Source organism: Nannospalax galili, unplaced genomic scaffold (assembly GCF_000622305.1).
Source record: "Nannospalax galili isolate Female #2095 unplaced genomic scaffold, S.galili_v1.0 scaffold646, whole genome shotgun sequence".
Taxonomy (NCBI): Eukaryota; Metazoa; Chordata; class Mammalia; order Rodentia; family Spalacidae; genus Nannospalax; species Nannospalax galili.
In genome coordinates this window covers 327,775-346,837 of record NW_008355279.1, presented here as the reverse complement: position 1 = coordinate 346,837, position 19,063 = coordinate 327,775, and the positions used below count along the sequence as shown (strand labels likewise).

General features: G+C 38.9%; 1 protein-coding gene across 3 annotated transcripts; it reads right to left on the bottom strand.

Annotated features, from left to right (window-relative positions):
• Positions 1–25: 25 nt before the first annotated feature.
• Tube1 (tubulin epsilon 1) lies at positions 26–17,987 on the bottom strand. Of its 3 annotated transcripts, none has more exons than XM_008852396.2 (12): positions 17,874–17,987; positions 17,699–17,772; positions 17,138–17,190; positions 12,462–12,519; positions 11,673–11,788; positions 9,961–10,082; positions 6,577–6,764; positions 6,187–6,362; positions 5,219–5,359; positions 2,670–2,810; positions 2,116–2,290; positions 26–418 (listed from the first exon to the last, which is right to left on the bottom strand). In XM_008852396.2, the coding sequence occupies exons 1-12, from the start codon at positions 17,896–17,898 to the stop codon at positions 260–262; spliced, it is 1,428 nt and encodes a 475-aa protein (XP_008850618.1). In that variant the 5' UTR covers positions 17,899–17,987; the 3' UTR covers positions 26–259. The 3 variants fall into 3 exon arrangements, with proteins under 3 accessions (XP_008850618.1, XP_029411590.1, XP_029411591.1); XM_029555730.1 differs by having other exon boundaries at positions 17,138–17,206; positions 17,874–17,940; XM_029555731.1 differs by lacking the exon at positions 17,138–17,190 and having other exon boundaries at positions 17,874–17,934.
• Positions 17,988–19,063: the final 1,076 nt, after the last annotated feature.

Genomic DNA, 19,063 nt, shown 5'->3' with positions numbered 1-19,063 from the left:
CCCCTGAAACTGGAGTTAGGACAATTGTTAAGCTGCCATGTGGGTGCTGGGAATTGAACTTGGTTCCTCTGCAAGAGTAGCCAGTGATCTTAACCACTGAGCCATCTCTGCAGCCCTGAAACCATTCTTAAAAAAAAATATTTCCAGATCCTCTGAAAAACAAACTGGGCTTTCTGGATCACAAAACTACTGGAACAGAAAGGTGACAACCCCCATGTGAGTCAGAAGAAAGTACAACTGCATTTTTTGGTTTCTTCATTCACACAGCCACAATCAGCCTAGGTACATCCTGCACAGGCATGCTCTTTGTGGCATCAAGCTCATTATACTCCTGTATGAGTGCTGACAGAGACGACACAGCTTCCGCAAAAGAGCTTTCCTCCATTCCTTCAACATGCAGATAGTGATGGAGGTGAGCCTGTAAGTAAAAAATAGGCAACATTTAGCACCTTAGGAACTACAATACAGACAACTATCTTATAAATACTCTTAGTTAAAATTATAAGTCATTCACTCACCCTTCCCTGAGGAGCTATAAGCAGTTACTAGTTGCTGGGGGACGGGGAGTCATTCCTCAGTAGTGTAGTCACTGCTAAGTGGCCCTTGCAAAACTAAAAATTATGCACCCCTATGCTCACACAATGAGCAGCCTTGATGAAATGCAGTGGGGCACACACACAAGACATGAAGGGAGAGCGACCTGATGGGAAACAGAAGGGGCTTAGCAGTACAGGGGTCTAGAGAGATGACTCAGTGGTTAAGAGCACTGGCTGCTCTTGCAGAGGACCTGGGCATGATTCTCAGCACCCACATGGCGGCGAACAACCATCCCTAACTCTAGTTCCAGGAGATCCAGTGCCCTCTTCTGACCTCTGTGGGCATTGCACAACACAGGTGCACTTACAGCCATGTAGGCAATAAACTCATACACATAAAACAACAATATAAAATGTAAAAAAAAAAAGAGGATAATGGGGGAATAATCAAATGTATAGGAATGAAACTGTGTAAGAATACATTAAAAAATTGTAAGGCATTCATCTTTAAAATGGAAGCAAGAACTTAAGTCAAATGAATATTCTGCCTGATGACAGGTCCACTGGTATGACAATAGCATGACTGATAGAGGGGTAACCAACCACTTTCTGATTGGATTTGAGGTCAGCTCCACAGGACAGAATACATACCTGGTACTGTAAACTGGTCAAAAACCTACGGCTGGGGAGATCCTAGGCCCTGGAATGGGAAGCTACTGCTGTTGTTTTGATAAAAAGGCATGTCAAACTGCCTTCTAAATATTATGTTTATATCAGTAGATTAGTGTTGCTCTCAACTTTGGTCAGTAAAGCTTTTTCTTACAGTGGACAGCAGTTAATGCAGACACACAATGGGTCAAAGTGTGGACAATAGGAGACTACTGAGTATTCATTCCTAAATGGGACCTATTTCTCATTCCACCTCCTCCCCCAGAAGGCTCAGGGAACATTGCAGAAGATCAGGCAGAAAGTATGTGGAGGAATAAAGCTGTGTTCTGGACATGACATGGCCACTGAGCTTATAAACTCACAGTAGCTGTGGTTGCCTGCATAAGACCTGTGTAAGATTAAGCCTGTCAACACTGCAGCATAGCGGCCCCACTCCTAGCCAAAGATCTATTGACAATTAATGTCATTGGGGAAGAGAGTGTCATTTTTCTTCAGTGGTGTAGTCACTGGTAAGTGGTCCATGCTTCATAAATAACTTTACACCCATGCTCACACAACACTAACCTCAGTGGGTCATTAAAAAGACAGGAAAGTAGGAAGGGAGCTTCTTAGGAAGAAGGGGTACAAAGGGAGTGGGGGGAGGGTGAGAAAGGTAATGGGGGGTAAATATGATCAAAATATATACATGTATGAAACTGTCAAAGAAGACATATCTTTCTTAAAAAAAAAGAGTATTTTGTCTAAATCCTATGAATTCAGGAAATTTCTTTGAGTGGAAACAGCATGTAAGTAACTGCTCCTCTGTGGTTATAACTGGTACAATGAATAGACTGAACAACTTCAGCCCTGACTTCTAATGGTGTAATACATCATAGCCAAAATAATCATAATTAGAACGGTGTGTAATTACCTTTTTTTTGTAGAGCCTCATGAACCTTTCTCTCAGTTCCATGAAGGTAGGTTTCACACACGTGTTGTTTGCTAAAGCTAATAATGAATGAGAGTGGCCCACAGGAGGTACTGAACACAGGCTAGTCTTCCAGCCTTCTTGATTCCAGGAGACAAATTGCAGGGTAGGTTTTAGTCTGAGAAATAAAACCAACAGGTGAGAACTAAGGTACTAAAAATGTCATATTATGCAACCCAGCCCATAAGTTAAACAAGGACATTAGTAGGAGCATCCTTCAAATTGCATAGTTTACAATCTATGCTATTTTTTATTATTAGCATCAGCAGACAATGTAATGAAAATATCTTATACATCATTTAGTGTTCATGAATAACAAGTCAGTTCTATTATTATTTCTATTGCATATTTACAGAAAAGAAGGCACAAAGTTGCTAAATTACTCATCCAGGGTCATATTTTACCGTAAGCTGAAGAAAGGCGTGCTGACTTAACTATTATATATGACAGTGTCCCAAACTGTACATGTAGTTTACCTTGAGAAATAAAAACCAAACCTTTCAATATTTCTGCGAAGATCTGAAATCTGTACATTTCCTCTAACCATGAGAGCACAGGCAAGGTAGAGACTATGTCTGGGGTCTGCTTGAATTAGTTGGTGATCTTTACTAAAGGCATCTGAAAACATCTGGTCCAATCTACGGAAAGAGTCACCATTTATACAATTTATTTCTTTCTTCTAAATGTAATTATACAATGGAAAGATACATTGATGTTACAGCCTTTGGATTATCTACAGTAGAGTAGATACAGAAAACCAAACGAAACCCACTAAACTCTTAAATAAAAGAGTATCTGTCAAATTATTTAAGTATAACACTTAATGGAATTTTACTAACACAAGTGCACTTGCACACATTTCTGGACTCATACACATAAAATAAAAATAAATATTAAGAGGGCTGGAGAGATGGCTCAGCCGTTAAGAGCACCCACAGGGCAGCTATGAAAACCATCCTTAACTCCAGTTCCGGGAATCCGAAGCCCTCTTCTGACTTCCACGGCATTGCACGACACGGGTGCACTCACATACATGCAGGCAATACACTCATACACATAAAATAAAAATAATAAATATTAAAAAAAGTAAAAAAATTGCTGATACAAGTATTATTTTTATCAAAATAAACCAAACAGGAGTATAAACATTTCATTGACTTTGAAAAATTCAAGTTGGAGGACCGAGTCAAGCATGTTCTTTTTTCAATGCTGAACTTAGAAATTATGTCTTTACTTTTAAAAGCATCAGCCTGAAAAATAAAAAGGTCTGAATTCCACTGCTAGACAGTAAATAGTTTACTGCCAGTTTATACCTGCGTGTCCACATTAAAATGTTCCTCCTTAAACATGGCATGTTGGCTAATACTGGTGAGTGTTCAGTGATCATAACAATCCATGCACTGTATGTCTTCTCTAAAGTCACTATCACCTGTGATATTCCTGAAGCACAGAATTGTTACCTTGCCAAAATTTTTACTATAAAAAAGACTCTTTGAGGGTTGAAGAGATGGCTCAGTGCTTTGCTTAAGAATGCATACTGCTCTTGTAAAGGACCTGAGTTTAATTCCCAGCACCTACACTGGGCAGCTCACAACTACCTATATCTCCAGCTCAAGATCAGAGACCTCTGGCCACCTTGGGTAACTGCACTCTTGTGCACATATCCACACACAAACACATACATATATATCTAATTAAAAATAAGTCTTAAAATAAAAAAAAATCTTTGGGCTGCCAAGATGACTCAGTGGGTTAAAAGTGCTTGCTGCCAAGCCTGACAACTTGAGTTCGATTCCCAGGACCCACAGGACAGAGAAAACTGACTTTTACAAGTTGTCCTCTGCCCCCACACATACCATGAAATGTACCCACATACTTACACACATACACACAAAATAATACATACAAATGTAATAAAAAAAGAATCTAAAATTTTCCCTTTCTCTTTTATATAGTCTCGTTTTAAGAGTTTGGCAGGACCATCTTTTTCCTTTCAACAGTGAGTTTAGTGCAAGCTTTAAGCTCACCATTATTATGCTAAAAGTATCTTCTTTTGGTTTTTATTAGGCACACTCTAACTATGTAGCCCAGGGTGGCCTCAAACTTATTATGGCTTCCCAGGTTGGTCTGGAATTCATGAACATCCTTCTATCCAAGTGCTGGTTCTATAAGTATGGACTACCCTGCCCAGCCTAAGAGCATCTTTTGTGTATGTGTGTCTCATGGCTGTCCTGAAACTTATTATGTAGATCAGGCTGGTCTTGAACACACAGAGATCCACCTGCCTCTGCCTCCTGAGTGCTGGGATTAACTCATTAGTTAATTTTTATTTTATGAGTGTTTTGTCTGCATGTACATAAGTGCACCACATGTATGCAATGCCTGTGGAGGCCAGAAGATGATGTTGGATCCCTTGGAACTGGGGTTATGGATGGTAGTTAGCTGACGTGTGGATGCTGAAACTGAACCCAGGTCCTCTGCAAGAACAGTCAGTACTCTTAATTGCTGAGCCATCTCTCCAGCCACTAAGAGCATCTTTTAAAACCACATTTTTTTTTGTTGTTGTTGTTAAGTAGATTGATATAAAACCTCATGTTTAAGAAATGACAATAATTACAAAACAAGGTGTTCTGGAAATGATATTCAGTGGCTACCATACAAAAGCCTTTTGTGGTGCTAGGCTGCAATAGCAGCTTTAAAACATACCATTATTTCCGCTATCCAACAAACATATGAGAAACAGTAAGATGAAAAGCTTAAAATACCTGCCCAAGGTCCTACAGCAAGAGACAGAAATTAGGATTCAGACTTAAGTCAAGAGTCTAGTAATTTTCAAAAGCTTAGTTACTAGATTTAATTTCAGTTTAATACTATTTTAAAGCAATTTACTTCTAAATATTCACCTAATGAGAAATGGCGGTCATCAACTGTATTTTATATACTTCTCACCAATAAAATGATGTAAATAACCCGAGTTAATGCAATCCTTTTTCACTTAAAATAGTACTTCAAGTTCTCAAGAAGCTGGAATTCAGTTATAACTTACCTTCTAGGAGGAATGTTAACATCTGCCAGTGTATACAGAGGTGTTAGGCTTGACACAAGATAATGAAGTTGAGGAAAAGGGACTAAATTCATGCTGATTTCATTAAGGTCCATATTAAGGGAACCCTCAAATCTTGCAGAGCTAAAAGATCAACGTTAGAAAAATGAGAAAAATTTTCATGTAAAAACTGTAACTTGGAATCTGTTCAGCAGGTATTTTCTCAAATACTTTGTTACACTGATCAGGGCAGAATGGTTTTTTCTGTATTACTGAATTTTAGTATCATGAACAATTATGTAAACGGCTAATTAAAACACAACATATAATGTCTAGCCATTCTTACTTCTAGATTACCTGAAGCATAACTGACATCATTATACCTATCATCACACCTGTAAAACTATCTTATTGAAAGAGACTTTATATTGAGCTAAACACATATAGGTCAATTATTTACTGTGGAAGTTTTACTAAATTTATTAAGGGTCTGCTCAATACATTCATAATCTAGAATAATGGCCAAGAAATTTGAGATCGAAGTCACAAAATCTTTTGACTCAGCTAACAAAGATGTGTGGATTAACTAGCTTAAAAGACTAAAGAGACTTCACATGAATGAACAAAAGTTAATTTTGTCTAAGAGTATCTCAAGGATACCCACCACGAAGCTGCTGATCAGTGACCACTCACTGACACTTCTTTGAGTGCACTTGGATGCTGCCTTGGAGTCACAAGAATTAAAGTTCTAGTCTATCACCCAACAGAAGAACGTATTAACAGAAGACAGAAATAAAAGTAGCTCTGACAACTTAGAGTAAGTGGAAAATGCTACTGGGTTGGGTCTATGGCTCCGTGTAGTGCTAGGTGCAGTACTCAGCACTGTAAAAACCAATGAATGAGCACAGACACTACTACAAAAATTGAAACCATCACAGGTACAGTGAAGTTTTCAGTGACCTGGGAGTTACCTCGTCAGGTTGAGGAGCAGATTGGCCACAATGTTGTTCATTGCATCAAAGGGCTTCTTGTGCTGCTTTTTAATAGCCCCAGCACCTGAAGTAATTACACTCTTTGGCTTCACAGTTGTACCCAACTTTCCAGAATTTACCACGGAGTCAATTTTGCTAATGATGTCAAATAAAGACTTTTGAGAAAAAAAAATATTGGAAAACTATTAATAAAAGTGACTTACATGATATTTTACTCAGAAAGAAAGAGAAAAAAGCCCAATTAAAGCCTTTTGTTTTTTCCTTGGATGGAGATTAAAAAGTGAAGAGAATATTGAATAAACACATAAGCATATAACAGAACTAAACATATGCAAAAATCTCCCCATAAGTTTCAGTGTCATTTCTCACTTGGTTGTCGATGGGCAGCACACAGTCTGCATGTTCATTAAGTTCCTTCATTGCCAACATGCTGTTGTAAGGGGAGGTTATGACATCATCCTCGCTGGAAGGATAAATTGATGTCACAAATCTGTATACTTCTGGAAATTCATCTTCAAGCACCTTTAAAAGAAATGTGCCAAGTCCAGACCCTGTTCCTGAGAATTAAAATTTAAAAAGAAAATAGCATAATGATTTAAAGTATAATTCAGAGAAGCTGGGCATGGTGGTGCACACCTTTAACCCCAGCACTCAGGAGGCAGAGGCAGGTAGATTTCTGTGAGTTCAAGTCCAGCCTGGTCTTGGTCTACATAGATAGTTCCAGCCCAGCTGAGGCTACAGGGAGATCCTATTTCAAAAAGACCAAAAAAAAAAAAAAAAAGGTGTAATTCAAAGGATCTCCTAATTTTCAACTCATTCCTGTGATCCCACATTCCCACATTAACCTAATTTCAGATTAAGAGGACAATGAAGGCAGCCAGGATTCAAGTCCTGAATTTCATCCCAGGCTTTGACCAATTCAAAGGATCTCCTAATTTTCAACTCATTCCTGTGATCCCACATTCCCACATTAACCTAATTTCAGATTAAGAGGACAATGAAGGCAGCCAGGATTCAAGTCCTGAATTTCATCCCAGGCTTTGACCATGAGTCTGGAATGGTTTTCTCTATTTCATTCTTTTTTATTTTGAAGACATTAGATAACAACAACAAAAATTATTTGGATATGAAAATTTCAACTAAAACAGCATACTTGATATTAAGTAACTTAAAAAAAAGGCTATTATGTGTAGACAGCTTTTGTGTGGAGATATAGTCTCAATGATACAGAAAACAAGCAACTTAAAACACTGAATAAAATTGTTTACAATTAAGGGGCTGGAGAGATGGCTCAGGGGTTAAGAACATTGGCTGCTCTCGCAGAGGACCGGGGTTCAGTTCCCAGCACCCACATGGTGACTAACAACCAGCTGTACCTCCAGTTCCAGGGAAACCAAAGCCCTCTTCTGACCTCTGTGGGCACTGTATGACATGGGTGCACTTAGACACACGCAGGAAACACACATAAAAAATATAAATAAAATATTAAAAATTGTTTATAATTAAGCATGTCCACCCTGAATTTTTAAACATGCTATCATTACTTATTTTAAAGTAGAAACTCTAGAAATTTCATTAAAGATAATTTTCTGATAAAGTTACATTTATATAAATTCAGAAAATTTTAAGAACTTAAAGGAGAAAGCTATAATCCTGTAAGTCCCCTATGAAACAGTTCAGACTGATAATTTTTAAAAGTGAAACAGTAGAAGAGCAATGTGTCAAATGCAGTACGGATAGTTTTCTGAGTCTTCTTTTACAGTGTGTATGCATGCTGTGCTGGTCTACAAAATTTATATACACATTACTGATTGTGGTTAAAATTTAAAGCCAACGAACACAGGTATATCCAACATGTGGGTCAATGGCTGCATGAGGTCAAGGGTAGCTATGAATGCAGCCCAACATAAAACCAGAAACTCACTTAAGACATTATGAGACTTTTTCGTGATTTCTTTTTGTAACTCAACTGCTTGGTTCGTGACTGTGAACTTTGTAGATGACAACATCATGTTACAATGTCAAAAGGCTGGCTATTGCACCAGTCTAAATGATGAAGATAAATATTACAAGATCACAATACTAAAAATACCAGGTGAAAATGAGAGATTTTCTGGGGGTTGGGGGTAATGTTTAACAATAATATATGAAGAAACTTATATGCTCTTGCCAATATGAATTGTTGCCATATTACAGAAGGGTGCATACATTAGTAACATCACCCAAAATTAAAAATTCTCATGCTGGAGAGATGGCTTAGCAGTTAAGGGTGCTTAGCCACTCTTCCAGAGGCCCTAAGCTTGGTTCCCAGCACCCATGTTGGGCTTACAATCCCCTGTAACTCTAAATCCAGGGGATCTGATGTCTCCTTCTGTCCTCCATGGGCATCCAGACACATGGCACACACTCACAGACACCACATATAGGTAAATAGAAAATAAAAATATTAAAAAATAATGTGAATTATTTCATGTGCACACTGTGGCATGTGTGCGGAGGTCAGAGGACAAATTGCAGGAATTGATTCTTTCTTTCTACCATGTGGGCCCTGGGGATTAAACACAGGTTGCCAGGCTTGGTGGCAAGCACTATATGCACTGAGCCCCAGAACATCTTAATCTCAGTTTTTAGAAAGTATAGTTAAATTTTCTTTTAAACCCTGTTAATATTATTGTTTTAAAATTAACAAATCACCTTGTTTCTATTTTGTAAACAGGAGAAGAAAACACTTGAAGTTACAGACTTATCTGGGAAAACAAAGCAATGAAGACCATATGTTTCTAGTTCAAGTCAATTAACATTATGGGCGATTTCAAGGAACTGACTAAAATAATTTCTTTTATTCTTTTTATTCTTATTGGAGATGTGAAAGGTTAGAAGGCGGTTAATAAAGTGTATTAATGTTTTTACAATGGCAAGCATACACAATGCCAGAACAGTTCAGCTCTAGTTGAATAAAGGAACAAAGTAGCACACTTTAAGAGTCAGCATTTCTCAAACGCTCACTTATACTGGAATGTGGCTGAAAATATTGTAACTGTAAAGGTGGAACATTCAAAATCTTAAAAAAGAAAATTGGTAATTGTAACAATTTCACAATTGCTTCTGTGTCTGTGTTCCTGTGTGCATGTGCATGTGTGTGCATATGGAGACCAGGGAACAACTTCAGCTTTCATTCTCCAGGTGCCCTCCACATTTTTGCTTGAGACAGTGACTCTTACTGGCCTGGAGCCAGCCAAGCAGGGGAGGCTGGCCAGTGAGGACAGGGCTCTGGTGTCTCTAGCTCCTTCATTTTGGAATTACAAGCATATGGGGCCACACCCAGTTTTTTTATGTGGGTTCAGGGGATCAAACTCAGGTCTTCATGCTTGCAAAGCAAGCACTTTACCCAATGATCTATTATCTCCCCAGCCCCAATTTCACAAAGTTTTAAGATTAAAAAGCAGAAATGTATAAACACTGAAGCATACATAGACTCTTATCAGGTATGTCCAACCTGAATTTCATGGACCCATGTATCCCAACCTGGCTATGAATGTTCTAAACAAGACTGGAAACAGCATGAGATTTGTAAACGGACTGTGTGGTCCTTGAACATGAACTATGTATAACAATGTTGTATCTCAAGGTGAAAATGTTGAACATAACTGCTAGTTTTATGTTTATCAAGTACAGGCTTAAAAACAAAACTTATGTTTGCAGAATGAATTCCCATTTGCATGTTAATCTCATAGGCAAACGAACGAATGTTACCTCCTCCCATGGAGTGTATTATAAAGAAACACTGCAAGCAATCACAGTGCTCTGCTGACTTCCTGAGTTTCTCTAAAATCTGTTCCCGGTAAAGATTTCCAAAAATTTTGTGACCCACGGCCCTGAAAATAAGAAAACAAGTTAGAAAAAAAAAAAAATCCTTCAAGTATTACTTCTTGATATTCATCTTTCTGCTTGAAATAAAAAACATTTAAGGAACAATTGAAAAAGTATTGTAATTATAGTAAGAAATCTATTCTTCCATGTAACAAATCCTATTTATCATATATTACATACCAATATTTCTCAAATGTCCTGATGAGCTATCAATAGATATTACCTATGGTTTTCTAATTTTATCTTCTGTTTTTCTCTTAAGATAAATTATAACAAAGTAAGAATTCAATTAGTTTTTTTGGTTTCCATGTAAACGCTAAACTATAGTAAATTTACATATTAAAATACAGAATGAGGCCAACTACACAGATACAGAAATGAAAAATACTGAATTAGTTTACCTGGTTAACATGATTATCATATGAAAATGGCAAACTGTTGAAAACTGATAGTCAGAAGACTGCTGCTTTTGCTGATTAAATCTGGAAGTATCACTATGACACATTATAAAAAAAATGATTTTCCCATTATATGTAGTTTACTAAAATTCAAACATCATATAACTAGTTTTATAAGACAACTAGAGAAAAATCAGGTGGGGAGTCAGGAAGGCTCAATTTTTAAGTGACTGGTTGTCTCTACTCTCCTGGCACATGAGATTCAAATTCATGCTCAATTTTTAAGTGACTAGTTGTCTCTACTCTCCTGGCACATAAGATTCAAATTCATGCTTTAACAGAACTATGTATCACTCCATACATAACCTGAATGATTGGTAGCAAATACTTAAAATTAAAAACAAAATGAGATTTGCAAATGAGGAGTTATTTAATTTTAAAGCAACAGCAAAACAGTCTCAAGAGGAATTCTTTTCTTTAAAAAAGTGTTTTATTACTTTTATATTATGTATATGAGTATATTGCTTGCATGTAAGTGCCCCTGTGTCATGTAATGCCAACAGAGGACAGAAAAGGGCATCAGATCCTCTGGAGCTGGAGTTAAGGAGGGTTGTTAGCCACCATGTGGGTGTTGGGAACTGAATCCAAGTCTTCAGCAAGGGCAGCCAGTGCTCTTAACTGCTGAGTCATCTCTCCAGTCCTCAAGGGGAATTCTTAAATAACTACTGGTCTGCATTTTTTCCCCCATTAAAGAGACTATTATTTTTTAAAGGGCCCAAAGAGCCTCTGGCTCAGTCTGAAAAGGATACCGGTAGGCTTGCATCTTTCTATCAATCTAGTAATTCTGACAAAATGAAGAATCAAATAATATATGTGAATAGTTTTAAAAAGTATTCTATCCAGTTCTATTTAAGAATTGATCTACAAATAATTTAGCATTATTAATTTTCCATGATTCATTTTTCTGTCAAAAAATTAGAAGGAACTGGGAGCAAAAGTAAATACAGGTAGCTTTCAAGCATTGTAAACATCTTAATTTGTTAATTACAAATTATTATTAAGATGAAGCAGGAAGGTTGATAGGCATGTATGGCAAACTACACTGTGCTCTCATTACAACAGGAACAGTTAGGAGAAAGGAAAGAATACTGAGTGCTTCCCAGATGACACCCATGTTTATATTCAGTATACTCTCACCAGTTATTTCCCGAGCCAGAAATATCAGTGATGAGCTGTTTGCTATCAAATACATCTCTCAGGGGTCCTTGGAGAATTTCATTCACTACCCCTTCTTCCATGTCAATCAAAACAGCCTGAAAAGAGAAATTAAATTTGGCATATTTTCCTTATTTATTCTGTAAAACAGGGACTCATGAGCTATAGTTTGCACTGTTCTTTTTCATAATTTAAGGCTAAAAGAGGCAACTAGGGAGAAATAAGAATTTAGTAATCCCTTCAACTGAATTTCCAACAGGATTTTAGTAGTCTGGAAGATAATCTTGGCCAGAAAATGCTTTTGCTCAGTAGGAATAAAAATGGAACAGCTATAAAAATGGCCAGTTCAAATGAATAAACTTAGTATTATGTGCAAAGCCAAGGCATGGGACAGATGTCAAAGAAGACAAGGTCTCTTCTCCCAAGTAAAGCACAGTCTAGTTCATTAACCAAGACTACTGACATGGCACATACCTACACTGCTTTGAAAATAAGAATATAAGACATATTATTAGCTATAGATAAACCAAAAAAGGACACAGCAAATGTAAGCAGGGACAATTTGCCATTAGGATTACATGCTCCTCCTAGATTTTTGTACTTTTCCCCCATATATGAGAAGTTGCCAAAGAACTCAACAGGAACCATTCAAAATTGAAGCAAATTAGAAAGGCAAAAATGCCCAAATAATAAATGGGTGCCTCATGAATTGTTCTAAAAAACTATTTTAGAAACACTAAAATGTTAAGAACCCAAGAATATGAATCTTACTCGTGCTTTTAAGGAAGATATTTTTCCTTTGGAAATACTGCCACCATCACCAACCACTCTGAAAGATAACAAAATTGAGAAATTTATACATGCTCTTCCAGGGCTAGTAGCATTAGCTTCCTTCACACAGTAGGGCTGGATGGGCATAGGCCAGATGAGGCAGACACAAAGGTCCTTTCCAACCTCCTTCTCATTTATTATCATTAGGCTAAAAAGGTGAGGAGCTTAGGTCACTTGTGTTCTTTGTAGTTTAGACTAACCATGTGATCCAGTTTTAGCCATTTAGATAAAGTGTGGTATTCCAAGATGCTTTCCTGATAAAGAGAACCAGATAGGGCCCAATTTCTTCCTTTTCCTGCCTCAAACATGATGGATGTAATTCCCGAAATAGACTGCTATTTTATAGTCATGGAATAATAAACATGAAGACGAAAGCCAACACATTAAGGAGAGAGGTATAATATATAGTATCTACGTCTCTAAAAAGTTTCGAATTCCATTTCTATGTGTGCAAGGAGCATGCATATGTCATGGGCTCATGTGTGGAGGTCAGAGAACAACTTTTGGAGTTGGCTCTCACTCAAGGCATCAATTCAGGCCATTGGGCTTGGTGGCAAGCACCTTGAGTGCTGAGCCATCTTGTCAGCCCTAGGTACTATGTCTCTGAGGCATTTCTGTACACTAGACTATCTGATGTCCAGCTGTGTGAGATAAATGGATACTTTTATTGTTTAAGTGTTCTGCTGCATCAACCACATCAACAGACACCAGAGTTACATACCACTGAGAGAGATGGTTTTTAGAATTTTACAGTGAAAATAAGTTATGAAAAAGCTAAAACCTAAGACATAGTGTGTGGTCAATGTAGTTCACAAGACAGACTAGATGAAGAGAAGGTGAGTTAAATAAAGACATTACATGCCAGTAGTCAATGAGCTGTAATTCTCAGGCCAAATCTGAAGAGCTGTTTTCCTAATAAAACTTTATTGAAACACAGCCATTTCCATTCATTTATGTACTTAACTCTCCCCGGCAGATGAGAATCTGCACCATAGAACTAATGGGACTTACTACCTGGCTTTTCATGGAAAAAGTCTGCAACCCCCTGCTGTAAATGAATTTCTAGCATGCTATTAAATGCTTAAAATTTGTTTTGTTAACTGAGACAGGGTCTCCCTGTAGCCCTAGTTGGTCTGGAACTATGTAGATCAAGCTGGCCTCAAACTCACAGAGATACACCTGCCTCTGCCTCCTGAGGGCTAGGATTAAAAGTGTACTCCACCATGCCCAGCCAAATGGTCTAATTTGATAAAAGTGTACACAAAGATATAGTCTCATATTGAAAAGGAGTTTTTGGTACTAGTTTGTGGAACAGAGAGGTACTGATAGAAAACAGAGATGAGCAAGATGTGACACCCCTTCTTCCTTTCTAAACCTGGTATTGGGAATATATGTTCTCAGGTTAAAAGTATATGGCAAACAGAGTAGATGAAAATTATACAACATAATCTTATTAAGAAAGAAAAGCTACCAGTGTCTCAACTATGTAATACATTAGCTTACAAGGAAATGGATTTCATTAAGGTGTTTCTCAAACAAATCTATTTCTATCCCCCACATCTTTCCCATCCTTCCCTTTTACCCTTCTATCTCTGTTAGGCTCCACTCCACTTTCAGGTCATGTGATCTTTTGTTCCCCACCCCCTTCTCAATTCCTCTTGTCCTCTAGTTCCAGTCATCTATGTAGTAACAAAAGAGGTGGCTATCAAGAAAGGAAAGGGTAGAGGCACGAACTTAGCCAGGGAAACACTTCCAGGAAATATTACAAAGACAAAGTTAAGTTTCCTATTGGACCAGTTCCCCAAGTAAGGGAAATGGCCTAAATGACAGCTATCTCCCTACAGTAAAGATAACACTCACCATTATGGTAATATCCTAACTTTCCTTAGTCTGATACCACGGTCTCTATGCAACTATATGACTGTTACATAGCTTTGGTAGTCTTCCTCCAAGAGAATGTGCTTATGAAGTAAAATGAGTATGTGGCCTGAGTCTGTAACTAGCCATTACTTACATTAGCTTTCCACTTTTAACCTCCCATTTCTTTGAATTTGTCAAATCTGATTGTATGGGAGAGCAGTGGACTCACTGACAAAGGACAGATAATACATTTTCCAAGTTTGAAAGCCTAAGCTTGAGGCTCCAGGATTCAACAACAAAGTGAAGATTACTCAGATTTCCCTAGAAGAGCTCCAACACCTAGTCAAGGAAATTCAAACTAAATTTCTACTGAATTAGAATAAAGTCCAATATCAATTATAAAGGTCAGCACAAGCCCACTATAGTTGGTTTTATGAAATACTTTGAAAATGAATAAACTTGATGATTTAACATTAAAAGTTTATGGATATATATAAAGGTTATGAAAGTTAAATTGCTCTTTCAGATAAAATAAGATTTATAATATATACATTCCATACTAAACAGTAATCTTTGTTGTAAGCAGTTTGGACAGTGGCTCTTCTTTTTAGTATATTTAAAAATTTTATTTTTATGTGTACTGTATTTTCTGTGTGCTTTGCCTGCCTGTGTAAGTGCACCATGTGCATGCTGTGCCTACAGAAGCCAAAACAGAGTGTCAGATCTCTACTGGAACTGGACTTATGCACAGTTGCTAGTCACCACGTAGGTGCTAGGAACTGTACCCCGGTCCTCTACAAGAGCAGCCAGTGGTCTTAACTGCTGAGCCATCCCTCCAACCCCTAAGAGCAAATACTCTTGATGACAAACATAATTGGCAATGTAATTTTTTTTTCAAAAATTAGCCATTAGTAAGCTTTCAATCAGAAGAGCACATAAAGCATGTCTAATCAATGTTTATCTGAGAATGTTTGGTTTTTGCCCAAGCTTTATCTACATAGCACATGGCAATTAAAAGTACCAGACTGGTGGAACTAAACTTCTTGGATGTTTAACAGCCATACTTTGAAGCCTATACTAATTTGGTCAGAGGGACTTAAAGGACGGTTTTTGTTCCTTGCCCTCCAAGGTCGAACAGTTCCAGGGGACTATGGAGCATCTCTCAAAATGTCCTGTAACTGTGGTGAGTCACCTGTCCTCCTGTTCAGGGAGGTCAGGGAGAACCCATCAGATGGACTTGAACCAGTGTCCAGTCTACAAAGAGGGTCAACTCAGAGAAAACATTTCCTCCATGCTTCTAAGTGAAGCTAGGCATGGTCGGGCAGGACCTTTGACTTATCTTCACATAGATGGAACTGATAAGAGAAAGGAGCCAGGGGCTCCTCCCAAGCTCATGTGACCCCTGAGGAACAGATCCTCCAGTGACCTGAAGAGTAAAAATAAATTGGTTTATTTGGGCCAACTGTATGGTCTTCAATACCCAAAAGGAAAGTATAACCAAAGATTAAAGTGATGAGTGTATTTTTTTAAGAGTTCAAGGGATTATGCTTCCCAGACATTAGGCTTAAGTCCATATAAAGTGTTAGACAATTATTTCTCACTGATGACTTTGTTTCTAAGCAGAAAGTGCTGCTCAGATGTAAGACTTCAAATCTTGGTCTGCAATACTATGGTGCCCACCTGTAGCTAAGGGAGGTAACTCACTATTATTCTAAAATGATGGCTAAATTTGTTTTCTCCTCCTATTTAGAAGCCTTTGAGAGGGAACTGACACTGATTCTAACCCCTCCAACAGCTATCAAAATGCCTGAAAACAAAACCTGAATCCATCACTCTCGAGTTCAGCCTTGTGCAACAAAAGAAAAATGAGGAGGAACCCAATAGAGGGGTGCTTTTGGAAGCTCTCGTCAAAGAAATCCCAATGGACTCTGATATGAACATCTGAAATTTGCCCTGTTCTGACTTTTTTTCCTGGTTCTCTGTCTAGAACTTGTAATGCTAACTACTCTTGCCTTTACTTCTCCTTCACATGCCCTATTCACCAGTCAAGGACTTTCTTTTCTCCCTACAGATAAGAGTTATGCAATTTGGGAGTCTTTTAGATAGACCCACTGAAGGGGTATCCCAATTGCCTCACCCTGTGTCCCTGTTCAGCATGGAAGAAGCCAGAGAAGTCTGTGTCTGATTCCTTATTGGCAATTTGGGTACCCTCTTCAGAGGATGGTGAGATAAGAATAGGAGGTAGGAATTGGCTAGGCACTTCAGGTAAAAAAGAACCCAAAGAAAAGTAGCCAGTTTCTTGGCTAAAAGTCAAAATGTCCTTGGGCATCTTAGCAACATACTCTGTTTTCCAAAGGCCAAAAATGTCAAAAGTATTTGGGAACTCTTATCTAATCCCTAAGAGATTTTAGGATTACCTCTTCAGATGGGGGGGAGGGAACATTAGAGTAGCAAAACGCCCCCCCAAAAAAAGAGAAAGAAAGAAAGAAAAAGAAAACAAAGTTGTCAGAAAAAGTGATGGGGAGATATGGGAGGTGTTGGAAGGGAGGGAGTGGGTGTAGATTTGATCAAAACACCTTATATGCACGTATGAAATTCTCAACAGTTTTTTCAAAAGTTAAAAAAAAAAGAGAAAAGTACACAAAGCAGACACCATCATAGCTGCTGACTGTTTTTATAGTCCTTTAGGGAATTCCTTCCCATCTGTTGACATGAAAAGAAAGGACTATTATACCTTGTGACTAATCCCATCTTACCTGGTATCCACATTCCTGAAGAAGCTGCTTATTGCATCATCATAAATTCCTTTCTAGAAACAAAGCAAACTATAGCATTTAAGGTTATTTTCTCTAAAGCCCTTCCAATTTTAATAATTCCACAATATTGAAAGGTTTAATATGTGGCTCTAAGAAAAGGAAAGTTAGGTTGGTTTGTCCCAATGCTTTTTAAAAGGGTAAATGCCAATCCATGGGTCGTTTGAAAAGGAGACTGATGTGTTATCTATCGTATAAAGTGCTTTCACGTATACACCCTGTTTTTGCCTCAACGTTAATAAAGGAAATCGGTGTTCTTTCAGTCTTTACAACAACCTGTTTAAAAAGGAAGCAGCTTTGCTCTTCACTTAGGGTACGCATAAAAAAACTTCAGTAAGTCTAGGCGGCAATTCCCGCTCTGTGGGGGAAGCAGAGGCAGAAATATCTCTGCGAGACCTGGTCTCAAAAACGCCCAACTAACGCCCCTCCCCCAAACCTCAAGTAAACACTTCCTTCTCGGATGGTCGACCGGTGGCAGGCGGGGGACTCCGGCGGGGCGGGTACCTGGTTGACCGCGGCGTGCTCCCTCAGCGCAAGGTCCCAGAAGCAGCAGCCGATCTGGTTTCCACACTGGCCGACTGCGGCCAGGGGTGAGGAAGAGAGAGAACCGACATTAGGGAGGAAAGCAGACGGCTGGGCTCTTCAGCGATCTGGTCCCCACAGGCCCCGGGCAGCTCACCCTGCACTACCACCGACTGGGTCATCCCGCCAGGCACACAAGCCAGAGCGCTCCTACGGGTACTCGCGCCCACACTTTCAAGCTCAGCAACGCGCCGGGACGGGCGGCCGTAAATCACGCCGCGGCCGTAAGTCAGGCCGCTGCCGCGACTCGCCTTCGTCGCTAATCCCTTCACTAGTCCGGGGCTCAAGGTTTCCATGCAAGCGCACTTGCGGCTTGCCGTTACCGTAGCGACAGGGCCTCTGGCTGGTAAATCCTCGCTGCCTTGTCAACATCCTTGAGCATCTGCAGCTCTGGAGGCCCGGGTAACTGACGGGTAACTAGGTTTCGCAGTGGCATTTTAAATAAGCGCCTTTAAAGTTCCTCATGGGCTTCGAGAGGCTTAGTCTATGTTCACAGCCATTAACAAGCAGGGTGGTGGGTCAAATCCCTTGACATGCTGCTTTAGCGTCGTTATCCCACAAGTCCTTTGTTGTAACAGAAAACGAATGTCGGACAGCTCAGAGACACCTCAGACAAATAGGATTATCCAGGTACACCGGAAACTAGGTACACTTTGACAAAATGACAAAGCTAAGTTCAGAGACCGACGTGGTACACGCTCAAATTGACTTTTAAGACACCCTGGGTAATTCAAAAGAAATTATGACAGAGATCCAGCTCCAACAACAGCTTGCAGTGTAATGGAAGACACGCACAAAGCACCCAAAGACCTAAAATATTGACAATGAGAACAGTAAGATTCAGCGGTCAAGGATGTCGTATGGAAGAGATGGCCTTAAAACTAGGCATTTAGCCGGGCGTGGTGTGCACTCGGGAGGCAGAGGCAGGCAGATCTCTGTGAGTTCGACGCCAGCCTGGTCTCCATTAGTGAATCCAGGCCAGCTGCGACTATTGGGAGACCTTGTCTCAAAAAGACAAAAAAAAAAAACCAAAACCCTAAACAAACAAACAAACAAACAAAAAAACCCTAGGCATTTGATTCACGTACAATGTAAATGGGATAAAGGAGGACAAGTTTTAAAAAATCAGTTATTCCTGGAAATTACCAAGTCCAAGCCACACATTTAAAATTTATTAAGATTTATTCTTAGTGTATGTATATGAGTATTTGTCTGCATGTTTTTTAAGTACACCACTTGAATATAAGTATACCACTTGCATGTAATACCTCAGGGGGGCCAGAGGAG